This window comes from Psammomys obesus, unplaced genomic scaffold, assembly GCF_907164565.1.
Source record: "Psammomys obesus unplaced genomic scaffold, mPsaObe1.curated_primary_1811, whole genome shotgun sequence".
In the NCBI taxonomy this organism is placed as follows: Eukaryota; Metazoa; Chordata; class Mammalia; order Rodentia; family Muridae; genus Psammomys; species Psammomys obesus.
In genome coordinates, this window is record NW_026596079.1 from 34425985 (window position 1) to 34451953 (window position 25969).

Consider the following 25969-nt stretch of genomic DNA (forward strand, 5'->3'; position numbering starts at 1 on the left):
CCTTCCCTAGTCCACTGATAGGGGAGGACCTCTTTCCCTTCTATCTGAACCTAGCCTATCAAGTCTTACCAGGGCATGTTGCAGCATCTTCCTGTATTCTGGCAAGGTTGCACCTCCCAGGGGTATCTGATCAAAGAGCCAGCTACTAAGTTCATGTCAGAGACAGCCCCTGCTTCCCTTATTAGGGAACCCACTTAGAAACTGAGCAGCCTATGGGCTTCCTCTGAGCAGGGGGTCTAGGTCCTGTCCATGCATGATCCTTTGTTGGAATATCAGTCTCTGCAGGCCATCCTGGACCCAGGTTTTCTGGTTCTGTTGGTCTCCTTGTGGAGTTCCTGACCCCTCCAGGTCTTTCTATCTCCCCTTCTTCCATAAGGTTTCCTGCACTCTGCCCAAAGTTTGGCTATGAGTCTCAGTATCACCTTTAATACTCAGGGGTAGAGTCTTTCAGGGGCCCCTGTGGAATGCTCGTGTGCTGTTCCTTGTCTTCTCCTCCTTCCAATGTCTATCCTGTTTACCATTCTGAGTGAGGTTTCAGCCTCTTCCCTAGGGACCTCCTTCATGTTTAGCTTCTTTAGGACTATAGATCTTACTGTTTGTCCTATATTTTATGGCTAATATCCACTTAAGAGTGTATACCATATGTGTTTTTCTGCTTCTCGGGTACCTCAGTATGATCTTTTCTAGTTTTTAATTGCTGAGTAGTATTCCATTGTGTAAATGTACCACAATTTCTGTACCCATTCCTCCGTTGATGGACATCTGGGTTGTTTCCAGGTTCTGGCTATTAAAAATAAAATAAAGCTGCTATGACCATGGTTAACCAACTGTTTTTGTTGATCATATTTTGGATATATGCCTAAAAGTGCTATAGCTGGATCTTGAGGAAGCACTATTCTTAGTTGTCTGAGAAAGCGCCAAAGTGCTTTCCAAAGTGGTTGTACAAGTTTACATCCCCACCAGCAATGGTTCCTTTGACTCCACATCTTCTCCAGCTTATGTTGTCATTTGAGTTTTTTTTTTCTCACCCCACTATGCTTTATTTTTGTAATTTTTATTAATTTACACTTTATTCATATTGTATCCCCCTTGTAGCTCCTTCCCTCTTTCCTCCCAGTCCCTCCTTTTCTCTCCCTTCTCCACTCATGCCCCTCCCCAAGTCAACTGATAGGGGAGGTCTTCCTTTCCTTCCTTCTGATCCTAGTCAATTATGTCTCATCAGGAGTGGCTGCATTGTCTTCCTCTGTTGCTTGGTAAGGCTGGGTGCCCCTCTGAGGAGGTGATCAAAGAGTAGGTCAATCAGTTCATGTCAGAGGCAGTCCCACTTCCTATTACTGTGGAACCCACTTGGACACTGAACTGTCATGGGCTACATTTCTGCAGGGGTTCTAGGTTATCTCCATGCATGGTCCTTGGTTGGAGTATCAGTCTCAGAAAAGATCCCTGTGCCCAGATATTTTGTATCCTTTGCTCTCCTTGTGGAGCTCCTCTCCTCTGCAGGTCTTACTATTTCCCACTTCTTTCATAAGATGCCCTGCACTCTGCCCAAAGGTTGGCCATAAGTCTCAGCATCTGCTTTGATACCCTGTAGGGTAGAGCCTTTCAAAGGCCCTCTTTGTCAGGCTCCTGACTTGTTCCTTGTTTTCTTCTTCTTTTGATGTCCATCCTCTTTGCCTTTCTGAATGTGGCTTGAGCATTTTAGCCAGAGTCCTCCTTCTTGATTAGTTTCTTTGGGGAGTACAGATTTTAGTAGGTTTAACTTATATGTCTAATATTCACTTAGGAGTGAGTCCATACCCTGTGTGTCTTTCTGCTTTTGGGACACCTCATTCAGGATGATCTTTTTCAGTTCTCACCATTTACCTGCAAATTTCATGATTTCCTTGTTTTTTATTGCTGAGTAATATTCCATTGCGTAGATGTATCACAATTTCTGTATCCATTCCTTCGTTGAGGGATATCTGGGTTGTTTCTAGGTTCTGGCTATTACAAATAAAGCTGCTACAGACATGGTTGTTCATATGTCCTTGTGTACTTGAGCATCTTTTGGATATATGCCTAGGAGTGGTATAGCTGGATCTTGAGGAAGCTCTATTCCTAGTTGTTTGAGAAAGCGCCAGATTGATTTCCAGAGTGGTTGTATATTCCCACCAGCAGTGGAGGAAGGTTCCCCTTTCTCTACAACCTCTCCAGCATGAGCTGTCACTTGAGTTTTTGATCTTGGCCATTCTGATGGGTGTAAGGTGAAATCTCAGGGTCGTATTTCTCTGATGGCTAATGACGTTGAGCATTTCTGTAAGTGTTTCTCTGCCATTTGATATTCCTCTATTGAGAATTCTATGTTTAGCCCTGTTCCCCATTTTTTAATTGTATTTCTTGGTTTGTGTGTTTAATTTCTTGAGTTCTTTATATATTTTCTGGATATTAGTCCTTGTCAGATGTTGGGTTGGAGAAGATCCTTACCCAGTCTGTAGGCTGTCGTTTTGTTCTGATGACAGTGTCTTTTGCTTTATAGAAACTTTTCAATTTCATAAGGTCTCATTTATTGATTGTTGATCTTAGAGCCTGTGCTGTTGGTGGTCTGCTCAGGAGGTTGCCTCCTGTGCCAGTGAGTTCAAGGATCTTCCCCACTTTTTCTTCTAACCCATTTAGTGTGTCTGGTTTTATGTTGAGGTCTTTGATCCACTAGGACTTTAGTTTTGTGCGAGGTGATAAATATGGATCTATTTTGATTTTTCTGCATGTAGACATTCAGTTGTTCCAGCACCATTTGTTGAAGATGCTGTCTTTTAGTAAATGGTTTTAGCTTCTTTGTCAAAAATCAAGTACTCATAGGTGTGTGGGTTTATTTCTGGGTCTTCTATTTGGTTCCTTTGATCCACCTTTCTGCTTCTATGCCAATACCATGCAGTTTTTATTACTATTGCTCTGTAGTACAGCTTGAGATCAGGGATGGAGATACCTTCAGATGATCTGTTGTTGCTCGGGATCGTTTTAGAAATTCTGGATTTTTTGTTTCTCCATATGAAGTTGATAATTTTTCTCTCAAGGTTTATAAAGAATTGTGTTCGTATTTTGATGGGAATTGCGTTGAATCTGTAGATTGCTTTTTGGCAGAATGGCCATTTTCACTATGTTAATCTTACCTATCCATGAACATGGTAGATCTTTCCATCTTCTGATATCTTCTTCAGTTTCTTTCTTCAGAGACTTGAAGTTTTTTTCAAACAGGTCTTTTACCTGCTTGGTTAGAGTTACTCTAAGGTACTTTATGTTATTAGTGGTTATTGTGAAGGGTGTTGTTTCCCTGATCTCTTTCCCGACCCTTTTGTCTTGGGTATACAGGAGGGCTTCTTATTTTTTTGAATTAATTTTGTGTCCAACCACTTTTCTAAAGGTGTTTATGAGCTGAAGGAGTTTTCTGGTTGAATTTTTGGGGTCACTCAGGTATACTATAATATCATCTGCGAATAGTAAAATTTTGACCTCTCTACCAGGTCAAAAAATCATAAAGCACGTGGTTTCCTCCTGTTCTCTACTGGCCTCTTTGGACCTCCTGAGTCGAATGTGGCAGGTTGAGCTCAGTTAGCTCAGTGGTGCTGCAGTCTTTAAACTAGGGAGGCCAGCTGCTGCCGAAGAACTGGGAGTGTCCAGGTGCCTGCTCGGAAGTCCTGGGGAGCCACAAAAGTGGTCCACAGACCTAGGTGGCCTGGTGCCTGGTGTACCTGGGTGGTTTTGCAGGTCTGCTGGACTTTGGTTGGCTGTACAGCTGGCTATCTGCCATTGAGGGATTGGGCGGTCAGTACAGTCACTGGCAGGGAGGCCCTACGGAGTCAGCATTGCTGCTTGCAGACTTCAGACCTGGGAAGGATTGTACTGCTGATCTGGGATCTGGCGGGTGGGCATAGCCCGCAGCCCTGGCTGAGGAGCTAGGAGCCCCATCTCTGCTGTCTTGGTCCCCAGAGAGTGAGTTCTGTGCTTAGTGTCACTGGCACTGTGTGTTGGCTTCCCAGAGGAGGAGGAAGGGCCAAACAAGGGAAGTGTCCCTCTCCATTTCCAGAGAAGTCTGTGCCTGATCTGAATCTAAATGTTCTCTGCTCCTATGATTCCCCTCTCTTTCAGGAAGCCAAAACGTTGATTTTTCTGGCTTCAGTTGCTGCTCCAATCACCAATTTCAGAGTTTCAAATCCTCTGCTTCTCAGAAATGGTGGTCGCCGCCATCTTGGATCTAGTTTGATAGTTATTTACAACTTTGAATATAATTCTTTAGTAACTTCCCTTGTAAACCACTAGGCCTGCATTTTATGTTTTCTTTCGTGTCATAATTTTGTATTGTTTTCATGAGTGTCAAGGTCTGGTATGTGGTCTCGGCTGGTCTCAAACTTGTGAGTCTCAAACTTCTCGTCTCAGTTTTCTAAGTGCTGAGATAGTTAACCTGCTACTGTGCCCTGTTTTGAAATGTTTTTATTTTTTTGTTTTATCTTATTGTATTGTGAATGAGACTCAGAAGTTTAGGTTTCATATACATTAAATTCATTGACATTTTCTTCCTTTGAATCTAACATGGTTTGTAATCTTAGGTATATGACATTTGATTTCATATGTATTATCTGAAATAGATTATGCTAAAATGCTGCTGCTATTTCCCAGCTTTAAAATGACCTTTTATTTTACAGTAAAGACCTGGTATTAAGGACTAAGTATTTTTAAATAAATTATTTGAAGTAGTTTACTGTTGTGCTTCAATAAGGCCTTGAATAAAACAGTTTGTGGTAGAGGTATAATTTGGTTATATGTTTGTAGGTAAGCTAGATGGTTGTGTTGGGTATAAAATGTACCTTTTTTTCTTGCTGCATAATATTCAAATAGGTTCCAGCCACAGATAGAAATGCTTTAAGTTCACTCTGGGGAAAACTGGCCTCTGAAATCTTAATGCAGAATTGGGATGCAGCCATGGAAGACCTTACTCGGTTAAAAGAGACCATAGACAATAATGTGAGTTACATGTTCTGGATTGATTCTATGAAATTTTTATGTACTTGTCATGTTTTCTGATATGGAAGAAGACTGTACACTTTAAGAGGGAAATAGGGAAGAATAAAACCTTCATATTTTGGGGTTTTTGTTGTTGTTGATATTGTTCTGTCTTGACTGAAAACTCAGTTAATTGATTAGGTGTGTTTACTTAAAGTCCCACTTAGTTTGGCTATTAGAGGAAAGGATTTATCCCTTCCTTTCTGCTGTAACTAACTACCATGCCATTGAAAATTATGCTGCCCAGGGGGCACGGTGAAGATGAGGGAGGGAGGGTGGGATTGGGAGGGAATGAGGGAGCGGGACACGGCTGGGATACAGAGTTAATAAAATATAACTGATAAGAAAAAAATAAAATTAAATTTAAAAAAAGCTGTAAAGTGAATAAATAAATAATTTTTTAAAAAAGAAAAAAAATGAAATAAAGTAAAAAAAGACTGAAAAAAAAGAAAGAAAATGACGCTGCCCTTATCATTCCCCCTGCTATAGAAAGTTGTTGCAGAAAGACAGCAGTTTCACCCACAGTTAATGTCACCCTCCCACCCACAAGTTAAGGACTGTCTACTTCTGTCCTTGTTTTTAAAATGTCTTCTGAAATGATTATTACAGTGAAATACTTTGAAACATCACAAAAGCGAAGGGGTCAAACCTCGGTCATAATGCAGTATTATTATGGTTAGTACAGTATTAGAATAGAGTCTAGTTCTGGTTAAACTAATGAAATCTCTGTGTTTATTTTCATGTCTTTTGTACATACTAATATTTCCTCTCTATAAATTTCTAAATCCTTTAGTCTGTGAGTTCTCCGCTCCAGTCTCTTCAGCAGCGAACATGGCTCATCCATTGGTCTCTGTTTGTTTTTTTCAACCATCCAAAAGGCCGTGATAATATTATTGATCTCTTCCTTTACCAACCACAGTAAGTTACATCACTGTTTAATTTTAGTTTTTGATTATGTGAAATGTCCTCCTTTAATATTTCAGTTTGACACCTGCCAATATTTTGTTTGATAAATGTTTGTGTGTGTGTGTGTGCATGTTAATTTAAAAGCTAATATGTAACAATGGGTTAAGTTATTTGATAACTGTATCCTGCGCTGTTCAGAATTCTTTTTTTTTCTATTGGTACATTTTTTATTGTTTATTATTATTAGTTACATTTTATTAACTCTGTATCCCACTCCCTTATTCCCTCCCAATCCCACCCTTCCTCCCTCAGCTTTTCCCTGCCCCTTTCCAAGTCCACGGATTGGGGAGGACTTCCTCCCCTTTCGTCTGGCCTTGTTTTATCAGGTATCTTCAGGACTGGCTGCAAAGTCCTCCTCTGTGGCCTAGCAGGACTGCTCCTCCCTTGGGAGGTGGGGATGTCAAAGAGCCTGCCATTTAGTTCCTGTCAGAGAAAGTACCTGTTCCCCTTACTATGGGAAATCAATTGGTTATTGAGCTACCATGAGCTTCGTCTGAGTAAAGGTTCTAGTTTATATCCATACATGGTCCTTGGTTGGAGAAACAGTTTCAGAAAAAAACCCTGTGCCCAGGTATATATGATCCTTGTGGGGCTCCTATCCATTCCCTGTCATACTAACTCCCCTTCTGCCAAAGGTTTGGTTATGAGTCTTAGTATCTGTTTTGAAATGCTGCTTGGTAGGGGCTTTCAGATGCCTTCTGTGGTAGACTCCTATCATACTCCAATGCACATCTCATTTCTAAGCGAGAATTGATCATCTTACCTCGTGTCTGCTTTCTTGTTTATTTTCTTTAGGTGTATAGACTTCATTATGTTTATCATATCTTGTAGGTCTTTAAGAATTCTTATAGAATAATGTCTAAACCAAAAATACAGGTATCATTTATACTCTGGGCTCACTTTAAAGGATTAAATCAATGTGCATTGTTGCTGTGTCCGTGGTTATGTAGCATACAGCTGGTCCTCCATTTCTGTGGGTTACACATTTATAACCAACTGAGAGAAAAATTTTGTTTTTAGTGAATATGTACAGGTATTTTGTTCTTGCAATTACTCCATATATAATACAACAGATCTACAAACTACATTTATATAGTAGGTATTACAGTAATTAGAGGTTGTTTTATTTTTACAGGAATGTGTGCAAACAGTACTCTATAATTTTATAGGGGATATTGGCATCCATAGAGTTTGACACATAATGACATTTTGGAACCAATCCTCTGTTGATACTAAAGGGTTACTGTAAATTCAAGTGTTACGAATAAGACCTACACTAAATTATTGGAAAAGAAAACAGGAGAGATAGGGTTGTTATATCATGGAAGAGTCCTTTTGTATCAGGTTGCCCTGTCCAGTTTTTGCTTTGTCTTGGGTTGATAACAAATGTATACACTGCTTTGTAAATTTGTGAACTCTGCACCATTCTGTTGTTAGCCAGAAGTAATTTTATGTATTACTTATTTAAAATTCTCACTATTTTACTGAGGTTTTTGATGTTCCTCAGTCATGCCTAAAGCTTGGTTATCCTTTTATAAATCACAGATATATAGTACCACGCCCAGCACTGTTTTAAATTTGACTCTTCCAGATCTTAGGATGTGTGTTTGTATATAACACATGCCTCTATATTCATGTTGCAACAAATAGTGAAATGGACCCCATTGTGCTTTTAAGGCACAGTGGAATTTTTTTTTATTTATTCAGTTGACTTACGATGTATAACACTGAATTGACAGTATGGATATGCTATGTATATATCCACTTACCATCATAGTATTCTCAACTGAGTGAAGAACAATTGTAAGAAAATTAGGAAATTCAAAATGTTACACCACAGCAAAATTTGCTCACAAAGACTAATGAAAGTGAGGTTTCAACAAAGTTTCTGGTTATTTGTTTTGTTAGCCAAGTAAGAAAGGTCATTTACCAGCAGGGGTTCTATTTTTTGTTGTTGTTGTTTTTAATAGACTTTCAAAATTTTAAATATTTGTTTTTATTTCATCAGCCAGAACAATGCAGCCAGAACAAATGAAATTGTTTGAAACTAGAATGGTTGCTCAGGTGGGGCCACTGGGGACTTGCTCAGGGCAAGGTAGATAGTTTTTGAGTTATAGCTGCCCTTGGGCCACTGTCGTCAACATATTGCATGACGTGAAGATTCACTTCTGCAGTCTAATATTCAATCTGAAATTTCAAAGTAAAACAGTGCTTTCATGTGAAATTTATGCTTCAGTAAAATCATTTAAATTACAGCATGGTATGAATCACAACTTGTAGCTTTGTACATTTTTCATCTGCCAAAAGCCAAGACAAGCAGACCTTCCTTGCTGCATAAATTTGTGACACATACTTTTAACTCACATTACAGGTCTAGGATCTTATAGACCTCATTGCAAGCACAGAGGAAAGTCCCATGTTTCTAAGTTCATTCAACTCAGTTATATTGGAAGTGATGCTGTAATGTAGTCGCATGCTAAGAAGAAATATCAAAACAGTGTAACTGAATTATTTAAGCAATAAAGTATTCCATATGCTTGTCAAGTGATAACAGTATTTAGTTAAGGGTATCTGTATGAAAAAATGTTTCTTATAAAGTAGATATAAGAATTGGAGATGTAGCTTAGTGGTAGAGCTACATCTTCTCATAGCTTTGGGGCCCTCAGGTTAAGCCCTGGCAATGCAGTCAATCAGTTAGTCAATCAAACAAGAATGACTAAATATTAAATATTTGAAAATCTTATAGGTTGATTTGAAAATCTTTCAAATATTAATTTGAAAATCTTTTCAAATATTAAATATTTGAAAATCATTTTCAAATCAGCATTTGAAAATGCTGATTAACCAGTAAACATTTAAAAATGTCTTAAATATTAAAAGTTTTGATTTACTAATTTTTTTTCTCAAGATGGTCTCAGAGAGCCTAGTATGTTGAACTTGATTTACTCTATCCCACTCCCATGTGCAGAAGTAACTGTTGTGCACTGCCATGCCCAGTTCATTTGCAGTCAATTTTTATACATAATTCTAAATTTGAACCCAGTTAGTTAATGTTATTCCAAAGGAAGGAATTCTATTTGTCTCTTTACTTGTATTTTTAAAACATAAACTCAATGCCATATTTTATATTTTGTTATATGAGTATTGCAGTTTGTTGCTTGAAATAAGGCTCAGTTTTTTCAGAAGATACAGCTGTTAGCTGGGACATTTCCATTCTCTCCCTGGAAGTTTATTTTTAAGGATACAGTTTTTATACCTTACCTAAGTCAGGGGACATTTAAGAGACCAGATGGTACTAAACAGTATTAGATATTAAATTCTAAAGTTCCCTGAAGAATTCAGTAGGAATCTACAATACAATGGTGTGTGTGCGTGTGTGTGAGAGAGTGTATGTGTACACATGGATAGTCTAGGAGAGCTTGGGAATTAAAATATTTTTCATAATTTATTTATATCGTAATTCAATGTACATTGGTATTTTTCCTGCATTTATGTCTGTGTGAGTTTGTTAGATACCCTGGAATAGGAGTTACAGTTGTGAGCTGCCAGGGCTAGGAATTGAACCCAACTCTTTTGGAAGAGCAGTCAGTTCTTTCACTCACTGAGCCATCTCTCCAATGTCCTGGGAATTAAAAAATTAAGAGGTGGCTGGGATTTCATCCTCTGAGAAGTATATAATTGGGAAAGCAGTTTCTGTGGAGTCAGTTTATTGATGGGAGCTGAGTTGGTGGTTTAGAAAGTGAATATATATATATATGTTATATATAATATATATATGTACCATTTCTCAAAGGCTGTGTTTATGTGTTTGTATATATATATGTATGTATGTATATACCTTTTGTTGTGGGGTCTGCTGAAATCCAACATGACTCAAATACCAGGTCAGTGCAGATGACAAAAATGTATTGTAATCAAGCCAGTACTGATCGATGAGGGCTGCAGAACAGACTATATACTGAACAGTGATGCAGAAGGTCCACTGTATAGCATATTCATAGGATGAAACCATAAAGTGAGTAGGATTGGGATGGCTGTAGCATTGTCCAGTCATATTTTGACAAAAGCAGTTGAGAAAGGGGGTTTTCATCACCCTCTGAGGATAGGAATAGGTAGGTTCCTGGGCCTGAGAACATGAACTTAGTTGGCCCTGACAGCAAGATGGAGAAGTTATCCTTAAAATGGCTAGAGTCAGACAATTGTCTTCTTACAACAGAAGCTGTAGGGACGTCCGCAGCTCCTCTAGGGCCAGAGACCTTGAACTTAGCCTCCCTAGGAGTAAATGGAGGCTGAAAATGAAATAGTAAGACTTTGAATAAGCTTCTTTTGCTTGTCCCCAACACTTTTAAGAAATGGGTTTTACAGACAGATAATTATTAGTCTAGTAAGTAATCTGCTGGGGGAGTGGTCAGGTAGTACATATTAGATCAACAGGAAAACTGATCAGGGAAAATGCAATGAGTTAGAGAGTTGTCTACTGTCAAAATAGTAGCATGCTTTGATGAATGATTGCTAAGGCCTATTGACCTTTACCTGACTTTTCTTCCTGTTTTTCATGATTGCCACTGCTACTGATTTAATCCAGGCTGTGTAATACTATAATAATGTCCTCACTGTTTCTACTTTTGCATAAATAAAATTATTTGATTTGTGTAAGTGCCCATTTTTTTGACTATGAAAAGTACTTTGCACATGCAAAGTTTCATTCCATTGTTCTAATGGAAGAATGAAAGTCATAGCTGAGCTGGGCATAGTGGTACATGGCTTTAATCCCAGCACTCAGGGAGGCAGAGGCAGGTGGATCCCTGAGTTCAGGCCTGGTCTATAAAGCCAGTCCAGGACAGCCAAAGCTACACAGAGAAACCTTGTCTCGAAAAACCAAAAAATAAAAAAACAAATAGAAAATTTAAAAAATTCATAGCTGCTTTCAGGTCTTGAGTAAACTAATGGTATATCTGAAGAACTTTCACCATATTTTCAGCCATGGTGAGTGACTTCTTAGACTCCTAGGTGAGTCTTCCAGCTCACTCTTACTGACAATAGTGATGATATTCCCATTTAGATTCTTGTCATTGGATTCTGCTGATTTTACAGGTGGTTATTCTCTTGAAATACTTAATTGTAAGTCTTAAATGATTGTAGTCTTAGACTAAACAATGTCGTTAGATGTTTCCTTTAATTCACACTGAATTATATACATGGGAAATTGTGGGAGTTTAATGAATATAAATAATTGTTGTATTTTTACCTTAGGTACCTTAATGCAATACAGACAATGTGTCCACATATTCTCCGCTATTTGACCACTGCTGTTATAACAAACAAAGATGTGCGAAAACGCCGGCAGGTTCTGAAAGATCTAGTGAAAGTTATCCAGCAGGTAAAGCTAAACTTACACCACTAAAAATCAAGGTGTAATTTCTTCTAAAATAAGACTCTGTGGTCTTGGGTGAAAATATGCAAAATGGTAGGGACATGTGTATGAAGTTAGAAGAGAGGCAAGCTCTTGAGTGTTTTCTTTTGTAAATTCTTAGGTATCTTTATTATAGATGTGGTATGAGTGATTATACTTTGTGCTAAAGACTGTAGCTTGCTGGAACTGCTTTTTGATGGTTTATGGAGTTGTTACCTGCATAACTCCAGATGGTGACCTTTTAAATAAAATATTGTAGTAACACTCCTGAGGTGACAGAAGCCCCTGCTGCTTGATTTCTGGGGGTGGGGGTCGGCAAGGCAAAGAACTCTAGTTACTCCAAGAATGCATGAATAGAAAAGAAGTTATTGTATAGTAGAGTGTATTGTATCTTCATAGCAGGAAAAGTTCATCATTTATTGACTAAAGGAGACCGAGTTTTAGAATTTAAGCTTCTGGAATAATTCTACGATGAGAATTTAGAGACTGATTTGGACATAGGACAAGTTTAATGTGTTATTTGAAGTAAGGGTTAGAACAAGTGCTTTCAGAAGATGACATTGGATTATTTGCTGTTAATTGGGACATTTATAGGCGCTATACTACACAGCAAGATCTAACGGGACATTATCTTGATGTTGCAGGAGTCTTACACATATAAAGACCCAATTACAGAATTTGTTGAATGCTTATATGTTAACTTTGATTTCGATGGGGCTCAGAAAAAGCTGAGGGAGTGTGAATCAGTAAGTATGAATTTTTACTAAGCAGTTTACATTAAATTTTGAGATGTGATAGAAAGTATTGAAGTGATTGAATAAGGAAAAAATAAGCTAAATGACACATTATTGGTAGAATGAAGTAATTTAATTGGCATTTGTCTTTTGGTTACAGAAATTAAAGCAGGGGCTGATTTGAATCCATCTGACTTCCTTAAATCTTTCTAATCTGGTTCATATATACATTCATATCACAACTGTGATTCTCTTTATGAATGGATTTACTTTTAGATTTTTCATTTCCTATAAATGAGATTTAATATTCCTATATTTAACATTTCCTATAAAGTAGAAAATTTATTGTAGTGATGAATTTTATACCTAATTGTTCCCATTGTTTGGTTGAAAATAAAGTTTTCAGAGCAAGTTTGGAACTTGATATATAGACCAAACCGTAGACTCATAGAGATCCATCCCCCTGTGTCCCCAAGTGTTGCTATTAAAGGGCTGTTCTATCACTCAGAGGACAACTTTGTGGAGTCTGTTTTTTTGTTTCTCTGTTACATGGGCTCCAAAGGTCCAGCTCATGTGCTAGGCTTGTATGCCATGTGCTTTACCCACCAGGCCATCTCCAGGGCCCTGCCACATCTATTTGGTTATTTATTTGCTCATATTCACCTATTTTAGGGTTGGGAGGTTGGGTGAGGAGTGAGTACACAGTTTGCTGCTGTCTTAAGCCAATTTTAGGCTCTTGATCTTTGTACCTTAGTTTCCTGAGTGCTGGGATTGTATGCATCCCCGTCCTCAGCTAGTTTCATCTTTTAAAATCAAATTTTTGGAACAAAATAATTCAATTTAAGTAAGATCTTGTTTCTCTAAGGGAAAAGTATAAATATACATTGTGATAGTTTTTTAATATTAATCAAAATAGAAAACTAAAATCTGACTTGATAGTTTGTGTTCTTATAAACATGAACATTATACATTGTTTATGTTGCTGTTGGAATAATTTTTTAATTATTATCTTTGAAATAAAAGCTATTTCTTGCATTGTTTTCTAAGTCTGTCCTATGTTGCAGAAAGTTCATGTCCTTAGTTCTTTAAGTAGCTAGAGAATGTTGTACACAAAAACACTTGTCAGGAAGTTAGTATGTTATTTTAAATCATCAATAAAACAAGGAGATGTTGAGACTTTTTAAAGTTTTTTTCCGTCATTCTTTAACTGCTTGTTTAAATTATTTTTAAGGATTTGAACATGAACAATATTCCAGAAAGTGCTGTGCTGGCGGATTTTTTTAGGTAGTGAGATTATAGTGAATAAAGAAATAAACTATACAAAGTGGGTCGAGTTTTTAAAAACAGTTGTCAGCATGATTAATTTTTGTATGTATTTCATGCATCTAGGTGCTTGTGAATGACTTCTTCTTGGTGGCTTGTCTTGAGGACTTCATTGAGAATGCCCGTCTCTTCATATTTGAGACTTTTTGTCGTATCCACCAGTGTATCAGCATTAAGTAAGAACACACAGATTGGATATGTATTTTCTACCTGTAGTCTCTAGAAATTTTCATTTATTATATTACATGTAATGAATTTCATTTTTATATCGCTTGCTTTTAGAAAAAAGTTTGCTAAAAATTTGAGAAAATTTTAACCTGTTTTAATTTTGAGAAGTGTTTAGTCTATTTCAATGGCAAAGGATAGTTTCCCCAAATGACAGGAGTTGTTAAACTTACTTCAGTTACCATTTTAAAGATTGAATAGGGTTTTGTATTGTTATGAAGGCTAGGTAAGATGGCTTTCAATAGTAGGTCAAATGAGCTAGCCCTTGGCAAATTGGAAATTTTGTTGAAAGACCACTACGTTTGGTAATAATTTCTGTTAATTAAGTTTGTATATTTAATTAAATATTTCAATTCTCATATAGTAAGCTCCTATGACATTCTGAAATGTTGAAACATGGAAATCGTCTGGGGAGTTTTGTTGAAAGTTTCTCTGTTGTGTGAGAAAATAATTGGGAAAATTGTGAAATGTACATGACCTATTAGAAACTAATTTTATGTATTAGGGTTTCAAAAATTATTAGTGTCCTTTGGCCATGGATGAAGTCAAATATAAAACATAAAAACTTGGTGCTTTTAATCTTTGCCTCTGAGGAATTGTGTGTAGACCAAATTCTATTTCTTAATGTGGTTTGTTTTGGTAGGAGACCCATCTTGCCTCATTTTGGTGAGTTGTCCTTGAAGTGGTTGTCCAGAGTTAGAAGTGGAGTGTGACCACTGGGCTTTTTTCTTTGGGGAATTGGGACTTTTTTGTAATTTGCAGGCATGCTTTTTAAAATTGATTCTCTTCCTGTTCTTGAAATTGATTATGAAATTGATTGTGAGATAAAAAGGCAGGCACATCACATGTGGGACTGATGGATAGTACTACCTGGTCTTGACTCTTCTTTGTTTTTTAGATTTGTAATTAGGGCTTTTCTGTGAGAGAGGAATGTTTAGTGTTTTGGATACTTATTTATTTACTTACTTATTTGTTTGTTTGTTTGTTTGTTTATGGTATTTTTCTCCATTTTCTCGTAGGCTGTGATTGCTTTTGTGTTTGGGATTGATCTGTTTTGTTTGCCTCTGTGTTTGACCAGACATCATGAGTTGCTCCTGTGTTTCTTAGCAAATTTAGTGCAGATCTTTGTTATGTTAATAAATGTATTCTGAATATTTTAAGTCATTAGGCTTCTCTTTGCATTTTAGTACTGCGGTACCATGGAAAAGAAGTTTGTGTTAATTATAGCGCTTTACCCTTGTAAACCAGTATTTGGGTTCATTATTATGTTTCTTAGAATTGAGTTTATGATGTTTGTCAGTAAAGTAAACTAAATATTTATAATGTCTACTCTTAGTAAAATGTGTAGCTTGTTGAAGGTAATAGACCAGAAATACCTCTGTGAGTGTATCTGGTTTTGTCTGTTGGTTGTTTTGCTGTTTTGTATAACTGGGATCCAAACCAAGACCTTGTAATTACTAGGCAAGCACCTGACATTGTCCAATCTATCATATGTATTTTTACTTTTTCTTGGATCGCTTCTGTTTCTGCTAGACTGTCTCTAATATATCTTAAACTAAGTTTCTAGAGGTGTTATATAGCCCTGGGGTCTTCTCCTAGTTTTTATACTGCATTTACTCGAGGTTGTTCAGACTTTTCTTTGCCTTTCTTAGAAGATTTAAAATAATTTTTTTCTTCTTCTAAGGAATACATAATTTTCCTTTTCAAAATAGTAGGTAAGATCAGGCATATTCAGGTTGTTAATGTCTATAAATGTTTTCAGATGTTAGACGTTTTGAGCTTCAAGAATTCTTTAAAAATTTCTAATCTAATACTGCTTATCTGTAGAAAAACGTATTTTAAGTCTTTTCAGTAGAATAAATCTAAAAAAAAAAAAAAACGCAGAAATTTGTGTGGTGGTGGTGGTGGACATGTTTCATAGCTCCCTTCTTTAGCCTTGGACACTTAAGATGACACAGGTTTCAAATTCTAGAACTTTAAAATGTTGAGTGTGTGCTGGCCTGCATATGAACAATTTGGCCCACTACTACATGCAGTCTTGGCCCACTACTACATGCAGTCTTGTTTATACGTATTGTTGTGTATGCATGCAAATAGATTAAGTCAGGCCTTTTTCATGCTTATATTTTTTTTCTGATATTTTTTTTGATTCCCAAGACTAGTAGAAATATTAACACAGTGCACTGTCTTATTACTCAGCTGGAAAACTTAAGGTTTGGTGTCATCCAGCTGCTACTTATGTCATCCTGGATTACAAACTTAGGCTAGTAAGCCTCTTAGACATTGTACTGTTCCTCACTAGGAATTGTTTTGTTGTGAACAGTTTATATTTTTAGAAATAAACTTTGTATAAGTTGATTGTTTAAGCTATCAGTTGATCTGAAGAGTAAACATGAAATCTTTGTCAACTTTTAACTCTGTATCCCAAAATCTCGAGTTTTGTTTGACACACACTGTTGAGATGTGTAGTGGGGCTGCTAGGCAGTACCCTCAGGGTTGGTTATCCCAAAGCAGAGCCGACTGAAACAGTCACATCCCATCACTCAATTTTTTATTCATGTAAATTACATCTCTTTAGCATAATGAGGTGACAGGCCTGTAGCATACTGTCTTTAGTATATTGAATATAGTAAGCTTTTTCGTGTTTTTAAAGCTGTTTTACTAGATTAGAATAACAGCAGCTGAAAGTAATATGAGCTATTTATATTAAGATTTTAACAATGGCAACAGATCTCTTAAATCAGACTCCAGTGATTTAGAATCTATGCAAGTTATCAACAGAACTAACCTTCATCTTTAAACAATAGACAGGAAGAAAAACAATTGTTTTTTGGTCTAGTTTTTAAACTCGGTTGTATATTGAAGTCATCATGAGAAGTTCAATAGCAACTTAAATAGAATTAATTTTTCTTGAATCATGCAAACCTTCTGAATCAGAACATAACCAACAATATAACTTTTCAAAGAAAGAAGTATTGCCAGTGTTAGCCAGACACTGAGGATCAAGTACTGACTATGCTCAAAGAACTTAAAGTGTGGAGATAAAAAGCACATACTAAGCACACAAATATTTTCAGACTTAAAAATTATGACTGGTGTCTTAGTTTTACTTTTCTTTTGCTGTGAAGAGACACCATGGCTGAGGCAACTTATTTAAAGAAAGCATTTAATTGGGGTTTGCTTGCACACAGTGTCAGAGAGTACATGATCATTATGATGGGGAGTGTGGCAATGACAGACAGGCATAGTGTTTAAGCAGTAGTCAAGAGCTTCCATCTTACTACAGGCATGAGACAGAGAGCCTTATGTTGGGCCTGCTGTGGTACCTTTGAAACATCAGAGCCCATGTCTAGGAGTACACTTTTTCTAGCAAGGCCACACCTCCTTAATCTTTCCTGAAGAGTCAATGGACTAGAAAGCTAACATTCAAGTATATGCACCTATGGTGGCCAATCGCATTTAAACTACTTCAATGGGTATTTTGAAGAACAATATGGAGTGATTAAGAAGGATCACATGAACATATATTGTATATTGGAAAGGCCAGAGAAGAAATTCAGATGGAAGTTAAGTCAATCCTAAATAAACTCTGTGCCTATAATTAGACTTTTTGCAAATGCTTATTGTGCCACATTAGTTCCCTGGTCCATGCTGCCCTGGTTGCCCTCTAATTAGTGTATGCTCATAATCTTTCTTGTTTCTTTTGTTGGTAGTGGGAGATACACATGTCTCAGGCTTCTTTTTCCTTCCAAAGGACATATTTCAGTTGCTCAACACCATAGCTCATTTCTCACTAAGCACATAAGAAGGTCATGTCTTTATAAAATACATATTGGATTGTATGTATGTATAATACTTTAGATTTGTAGGCTGTTACAACTCTAACAAATTTTGCACCATCTGTCAGAAAAGGTACTAGTTTATTAGATATGTGTGTGTCTGAAATTTAAAAGTTGTAAAATAATTTTGGACTGATTTTCAACAGGAGGGTAAAGATTGGAAGTAATATTTTCAATGTATATGGTACACTAATTAATTAATTAATCCTTGGTGGATTAATTTAGTTATATCCAACTATTCTTGAATTTTTTGCATCAAGGTCTTATTACCACATAAGAATCTGTATATAAAAATCACATTGGGAGTAGAGAGAAATAGTTGTTAACAGATAGCAGTTTGGCAGCAAGCACCTTTACATGCCAAGCCATTTTGCCAGCCCAGTGTATATATTCTTTAATTTGTTCTCGAAGTGATTGGTAGCTTGGATCACCTAAGAAGCCTTCAAAATAATGTGCTAATGATCTTAGAACTTAATTCACATTTTACTTTGACTTTATTTTATTGAGTAAGGATCAAGAAACACAGTAGAGATAGTGAATCACATAGCTGCCCTACAGTGAGATTATAGCTCAGCCTGCTGATATTTTTGCAGTTCTACTGCTCCTAGTGACAAATTACTGCAGCCATGGTAGAATGTGCATTTAAAGAAAAGGAGGATATTGATTCTAGTTAGAGTGCTGTGTACAGGGTAATTTCCTTTCTTATTAAATCTGAAATGAGGTGTTTCCTTAGGTCAACTCTCTAGCCTGGAATCAGTCTAGCATTGGTAAACCCAGTTGGATTTGTCATAGATCTTCTAGTTGTTATTGTTATAGTTGATGTATTTGCTGGTTAAGTGATTACCTCTCCCTAACTCCTCAGCTTATATGAGAGTTGATCTTCGTCATAAGCTTCAAAGCCAGTTCATACTTCATTGAAAAAGTGATAAGGAAGGAAGAGTGTTGATTTCCTAAGGCTGTCCTATGTTATTTGTGAGGGAGCGTAATGGGAATCTGAAAATTTAAGATTATAGCCAAACTGGAGGAAGCCATGACTGTGTAATTAATTTTGAATGTTTATGCTTTTTGTATTAAGAGATTTTTAAGATTTGAAAAGAGCTGAGAAATGAACTGATTGTAGCAATTTAAGGCTAAACAACTATATAAAATAGATTAAGGGCTCAATATACAGATGATTTCTGTAATAACTGGCAAATAGTAATGGAGCCTGAATCAGGTTTGGCTAGAGCATTAATCAGACAATTAAGTATTGATTGCCTCCTTTGTGATCTGCGTGACATTCTTATGGATGCGTAGTGAAGAAGACATCTGACAAAGGTGCATGCTCTTTGGTTTACTATGTACAGTTTTTTGGAGGCGTGGAGTCAACAAAGCAGAGCAACTAAAGAGAGTAGGCTGGTTATAAAAACACCATCATTGGAAGATTTATTAGGATCCTTTTCTATTTAAGAACTGTGTCAGAGACAGGTAGCTAATTGAGGAAAAGGGCAGATGGAGGGACAACCTGTGCAAAGATCCTAATGTAGAGTTGGGAGTGTTTGAAGAACATATTACTATGGGTGATGGGAAAAAGTGCTTTTTATGGTGAGAAGAGATTGGTAAGGACTTTTGGTGGGTAGCCATGATTTTAAAAGCAACTAAGGGATTAGCATTTAGATAGAGAAGAGACAGAAGAATTAAATAACCTTGGTTTTAAACTGTTAGCATTGTATTTTACTTACATAGCTTATAAACAATTTGTATTATAATTAAAATTTTTAGTGATGCCAACTATATAATTATTGTCTGATGAAAATAGGTTCTCCACTTTTAAACAGCAGAGTATAGTTGGATATGGTGACACATCCTTGCGTCTTAGCATTTGGAGTGGAGGTAGGCAGAGGCAGGAGGCTCACTGCACCTTTGAGGCCAGCCAGAGCTAAACTGTAAAATTCCGCTTTCAAAAAATGAAGTAAATAAGCAGGATGTAGAGAAGATGACTGTCAATCAGTCCAATTTTAAACACATTGTTTCAGTTACGCTGAGTGAGATACTGTGTTTTTAAAAACGTGTTCTTTAAGTGACAGTGTCAGACATTATTTGCTTACTTAGTACAAAGGTAAGTTTTACATTTCTAGGAGTACTAATGGAAAACAGGGATCAACTATGGAGAGTTCATCAGGAAAGGGTTGAACAGGAAGGAATACTTGTAGGATTTCCCCCCTTTTGAAAACAATGCCTTTGAACTAGGTGGGTCTCTGGCAAAGGCCTGTTATCCCAAGACTCAGAAGGTATTTGCTGGAAGATAGCAAGTTCAGACCCTCACTGAACCAAAGACCCAACTTAAGGTCAGCTTTGGCATTGTAGTCAGGCCTGTCCCAGAAAATAAAAACTGGTTAGGAATATAGTGCAGATATAAAGTACTTATCTAACATGTGCAAAGTCCCTTTTTCCTTTTTTTCTTGAGACAGGGTTTCTCTGTGTAGCCTTGGATGTCCTGGATTTGTCCTCAAACTCACAGATATCTGCCTGCCTCTGCCTCCCAGCAAGGCCCCTTTTCAGTCCTGTTGCAGATTGTTTGATAGACTTGATTTTTGCATTTTCCACAATATTTTTTAAATTTCTTGTGTTGAAACATTGTGAAGTAGGATTATAGTAGAGAGTATATTATTTCCTAAAAGGTATTTTCAATTGGTTACATTTGGGTTGAGACCTTATCACTACATAATTGCTTGTACAGCGGCTAATGATTAAAAACGTTTAAAGGTGAGTACACTGTTAGATCCCAAATTTCTGTCTGTGATATTCCAAGAAATCACTTTGTTGAGGATTGTGATGTCTTGGCAGTGAACATAACTGACTTTCAGTCTTGTTGAAAATATTCTCTATATTAAATCAGTGGTTATATTAAAGAATGAACATTGTGTAATAGTTTCAGGTGAAGAGACAGAGGGCAGTTACTAATGGTGTATGCGCACTCATGCTTGCAAATATGTTTACTCCTTGTCAGCTGACTGAATAACAAGTAGCTGCTCAAGCACAAGTCCTCTACAACCTGGTTTTAAGTTGGAAAATAAAAGATGCAGATCAGTTGTCAAAGGCATTTTAGCATATCTCCGTGGTGTCATTTGTGTCTGTTGCTCAATCTCCATCATTAATATTGCTGGTTATTTGCATAATACCTACAATGAGTCCCCTAGAGTTTTATCACAAACATAAAGAGCAGCCTTAAGCGTTAGCTCTTTGTAGTGGGTATAATTTGTCTAATCATACAATATCATAAAACTCTTTATTCCTTTGAAAGCTGCTTTGGAGCCCTCACATATAAGATCATGTTTTCAAAAAGCAGTTTATAAATGCAGAATATAGTACCTTTTGTTAAGGATCTTTACAGTCCAGCTGGTATTATGAAGATACTATGTTTGAGACAGGCAAAACCAAATATGGTGTATGTAGAAAAGGGGCATATATGTAAGAGAACATGATCCAGAAATATTTGAAATGTATGCAAAGTATGAGTCAAACACTATGTACAAAATAACTAAGCTTTTATGTCTCTCATTAGTATGTTAGCAGATAAACTGAATATGACTCCAGAAGAAGCTGAAAGATGGATTGTGAATTTGATTAGAAATGCAAGGTTGGATGCCAAGATTGATTCTAAACTAGTGAGTATTATATTAGGTTATTGTATATGCTATATAACAGTTGATAACTGCTTTTTATAATTCTCTGAATTTCTCTTTAGAAATTTTATTGTACAAACTTTTTGAGATAGGATCTCACTATGAGACTCTGGCTACTCTGGAACTCACTGTATAGACCAGTCTGGCCAATTGCCTCCTGTGCTGGGGTTATGGGCATGTACAATACATTACTTGTCTGTCAAACTGTTAGACTGAACCTAGTGGTACAGGCCTGTGATTTGTGTACAGGGCTCTTAGGCAGGAAGATTGCAAGTTCAAGGTCATCCTGGGCAAATTAACAAAATACTTCTCAAACTGGATAAGTAAAACCAAGACTAGGACTGTAACGGGTCTTGGGCTGTACCCAGGTGCTTGTTCTGTGTCAGGCCCTATTTCCTGGTACTATATTCCTACCAAAAAAATAGTTGGGTGACAGTTGTTTGAAGTCAGCAGCAACATCCTATGTTTTCTTGCTGGATAAATATTGTGATCTCAATACAGTGTATAAGTGTGCAATAGGTATGTGGTAGGGTGTTGTGCTCATGATTTACTGAGACACTCCAATCACTGATTTTACTAGAATAACTTCTCTGTTTTCATTTTAGGGTCATGTGGTAATGGGTAACAACGCAGTCTCACCCTATCAGCAAGTGATTGAAAAGACTAAAAGTCTTTCTTTTAGAAGCCAAATGTTGGCCATGAATATCGAAAAGAAACTTAATCAGAACAGTAGATCAGAGGTAATAACCAAACACTCTCCTTTCTTTATAGGATTTAGCAACTATACAACAACTGTTACATGGACTTTGAGAGCATGATCATTATTGGTTAGGCTAATATTGTATTTCTGTTTAAAATTACAAACATAGTGTTTAAGAAATCACTAAGCTGAAACTAATATTATCTTATATGTATTATACTCATTAGTCAAGGAAAAAGAAAAAAAATTAGGCTCCTAATTATAACTAGGTTTACTTGTTTATTCTTCTTTTGTGACTTCATTAACTTGTCTCCTCAGGACTCCCAGCACATCATTTTGGTTCTGATAGATGATAACTTCCATGTGCTTGAAATGTGTGTTCTCTTTCTAAATCTAAAGAAGTAGTTATATAAAAATACTGCTTTTTGTGCCGATCTTACATCAATTTTAATTTTCTTTTATTTGATGTTCATAATTAACTGCCACAAAATATGTCTCCTTCCTCTTTGAGTAGAGAGAGGTTCCTCATTTTTTTGATGTCCAAAGAACCTAAGTGACCTTGTAACTTCAGAATTTCAAGCCATCTTTAATTCTCCTTAGACACTGACAGCGTATAACTGAGAATAGAGAGTTGTTAGTAATTAGAGTATTGAATTGAGGCTTGAAGGACAGGTTAAATTGAATGAATTACACTTCCATTTTCTAACCAAGTCTAGTAGAGCTGAGCCTGGAAAGTATTTTATGTGATAGTCTTATTCTTGTCTGCCTTTTTCTTATATATTCCAAATCAATTTGTTGGTTATTGTCTCCATGTTGGTGATTGATTACTGTTATACTCTATCACTGGTCAAAAGCTATCGATGAGAAGATGCTTATACCACTCTTTGTTCTTTTAATGGTTTCAAATTTCAATTTATCTTAATAATTTCTCTCTGTGTGTATTTCAGGCTCCCAACTGGGCAACCCAAGATTCTGGCTTTTATTAATGAATTATAAAGAAAACAAGTAAAAGGAATCCATGAAAGTCACAGTAACCTTTATGTATAAAGGATGACATACATTTTTAGAAGCAATTTACATATTTGCTATAAATTTTGGAAAATTTGAATAAAATTGGCTATGATTAATTTTTTTTATCTTGCTTGAATTTTTTGTGTGTGCAAGTGTGTTTTATTAACTTTATTTTAAAACAATAATACCTTCCCAGACAGTTGCTAAGCATTACAGAAAGGGTCATATGTAAACCCAATTTCCTTGGTACTGTAGGCCAGTAGAAACCAGGGTATTGGCATGGGCAGTATATATATGATTCTTTTTCTTAACATATGTAGATATGTGTAACTTGTAGTTGAGGTATAGAGTTGTTCCTAGATCACACTCTTGTCAGGTGTGGACATAAGTAATCTTGGTAGTTCTAACACCTGGCAACCACTAATGAAGTTTCCCTCCCTGAAAATTTTACAAAAATGGAATTTTAATTAGCCTGTCCTCTTGGCTTGTTTTATACCTGCAGCGTAGAACACAAGCTCTCAAACCAAAAAAAAAAAAAAAAAAAAGTACCTATATTGAATATAACAAAGAACAAATTGTAGTTTATTCTTATTCTAAATAGGGTTCCTTTTGTTTATTTACTACATTGTATAATGATTTTGATTGTTTCCAGTTTTAAGAATTTTTTTTAATTACTCTATTTATAGAGACTAAGTAGGAGAGTAGGTCAAATTCTATAAATTCCCTGAATGTTATACATTCACAAGTTTAGCAGATACCTACAGATACCTATGTTACGTTAAGTATAATTTCCTTATTGGGTCTCAATCACAGTACTGGATTGGTGTGGTTGTCTTTCTGAGTCTGTTTTACTTTACTGTAGAGCTAAGACCCAGCTTGGAAGTTTTTCTTCTGTGCTAATGTTATAAAAATGGAAGACTTTTTTTGTTGTTGTTTTACTATTTGTCAGACACTGCTATAAGTCATTTGTTACGATTCTAGCATAATTACATTGCATATCATTTAAAAAGCATAGAGAACTTGTAAGAGCAGGGTGTAAAAACTCTCTAAGAATGCCATATCATAACTAGGCCCTTAAGGCCTAAATATTCTGTTTTTCAAGTACCATACAGTACAAAAGCATATGTGTGGTTATGGATATCTTGTAATAATTTATTTCTGAAAACAAATGAGTGTCAGAATTGCAGTTTCTGGCACTTGTCTTGGGATATTAGTGTCCTTAAATTGGAGTCCAGAGGTGCTGAAATTATAGTAAGCCAAGTGTTGATTTTTTTTTTTTCTCTTCACAGTTGTGAAAATGCTGACTGTTGCCCTAGCAAATATTATCAAAGTTTGTGGAGAAGGCTCCAGAAAGTGATCCTATGTAAAAACTAATCCCTTTATCAAAAGTAGTAGTAAAGCCATAGTTTATTACAAAGTTAGGTAGAGTTACACACACTACTAAGATGTCAAGTTTTTATCTAGTTTAACCAAGACACATTAGTAACCAAATATTTCTTCATAATTTGTATAGCAGTTAAAGTACTTATCAGATGTGTCCTAAGTGTGTTAACAAAAGTTCAGGGAAGAAGATATAGTTACTATTAAATGTCTCTCTGTGCTGGGCTCTAAGCAACTCTCTGGAAAAGGAATCAAACATTTGAATTCCTTAGGTGAGCCTAGAAATGAGGAAATGCCCATAGCACTTTATATTATTGGTGACAAAACATAGTCAATCTAGTGTATGTTTTGGTGTAGAGCAGAGAGCAGTTGTATCAATTCTGTCAAGTTCTCTTATCAGCAGTGGTTCTCAGCCTGAGGGTCCTAACTTCTTTGGGAGTCAGATGACTTTTCACGGGGGTTGTATATCATATATTTATATTATGGTTCAGAATTACAGTTATGAAGTAGCAGTGAAATAATTTTATGGTTAGGGGTCACTACAACATGAGGAATTAAAGGTTACAATATTAGGAAGATGGAGAATCACTCTTACATCCTTTCCATTTGCTGAAGATTAATCCCTTGTGGTCTGTTAGGACATGGTCAGGGAAAGCTGTTTCAAGTAAGCACAATAAGTATTCTTTGTTCAATTCTACCACTGTGATCTCTGGTTACTACTCTATCTTTTCCATTTTTCTTGAAACATTGTATCACTATTAGTATCACTTGGAAAAAATTATATTACGGTCATTTTTGCACATTTATAACATCTGTTCATTATTAAGATACGGTCTTGGCATGCATTTGTTTAAAATTTATTTGGCTGTAGATAAAACCTTAAATCTAAACAAAAGGTAAAATCTTCCAGAAAGGTACCAAGTCAAAATAAAATGTTTTCATGTTTGTACTCTGTTCTCTATATTCAACATTCTAGGCATTAGCAGCTTTTTTTGAAGACACATCAATGATCCACATATTTATAAACTTTAGATGTTTTCTAGTGTATTTTACACTGTTTTCTACTCAAACATGACTTTGTGCTGTTTAAAATTATAAGGTATAATTAATTATTTCCATATGTGTGTATAGACACACACATAGGTAACCTGTTCAGAGAAATCAGCATCTTCTCAATAACTTACTTTGATGTGTTCTGCTTAAGATATAAAAATATAAGTGCCGGAAGAGTTTACATTTTCTTCACCCGTGAAAAGTAAGCACTGACTTTTATTTGAATAATTAACTTGTGTATATCTATAGTTGTTATCGTTTGTGTTTCAGTAATGAAAGTTCGGTTTTCAGTGCTTCCAGTCTTAAAAGTTGAAATTATGCTTGGTATTCTGTAGCTTGCTTCACTCTGCAGGTTAAGATGTATTTACCTTTAATTCATAGCTTCTTATTGCCTTTGGTATTAACTGTATGTATGTGTCATAGATTACCCATGCATATGTTCTATATCAATTTCCTCAGAGAATGTATCCTATAGGAAGCTCTTTAAGCAGGAAAGCAAACAAGTAACTTCAGGAAGTCCCTGAAACTGAGCAGATTGACTAGGGCTCTCCCCACCAGAGTAAACAATACAAGCTGAGAATTCCCTTCAGAAGAAAGAAAGCTGCAGAGAAGTCAGAGACCAGACC

The 25969-nt window shown here is 36.2% G+C and overlaps 1 protein-coding gene across 1 annotated transcript in view; it reads left to right on the forward strand.

The window, feature by feature from the left end:
* The window catches only part of Eif3e (eukaryotic translation initiation factor 3 subunit E), a 38346-nt gene extending 15320 nt beyond the window's left edge, over window positions 1-23026 (forward strand). Inside the window, exons 6-13 of the mRNA XM_055626714.1 lie at window positions 4870-4995; window positions 5828-5952; window positions 11254-11380; window positions 12058-12159; window positions 13537-13646; window positions 21079-21181; window positions 21805-21939; window positions 22847-23026. Coding sequence (XP_055482689.1) covers window positions 4870-4995; window positions 5828-5952; window positions 11254-11380; window positions 12058-12159; window positions 13537-13646; window positions 21079-21181; window positions 21805-21939; window positions 22847-22885 — 867 coding nt within the window. The 3' untranslated portion in view covers window positions 22886-23026. The remainder of the gene's footprint in view (window positions 1-4869; window positions 4996-5827; window positions 5953-11253; window positions 11381-12057; window positions 12160-13536; window positions 13647-21078; window positions 21182-21804; window positions 21940-22846) is intronic.
* The last annotated feature ends 2943 nt before the right edge of the window (window positions 23027-25969 follow it).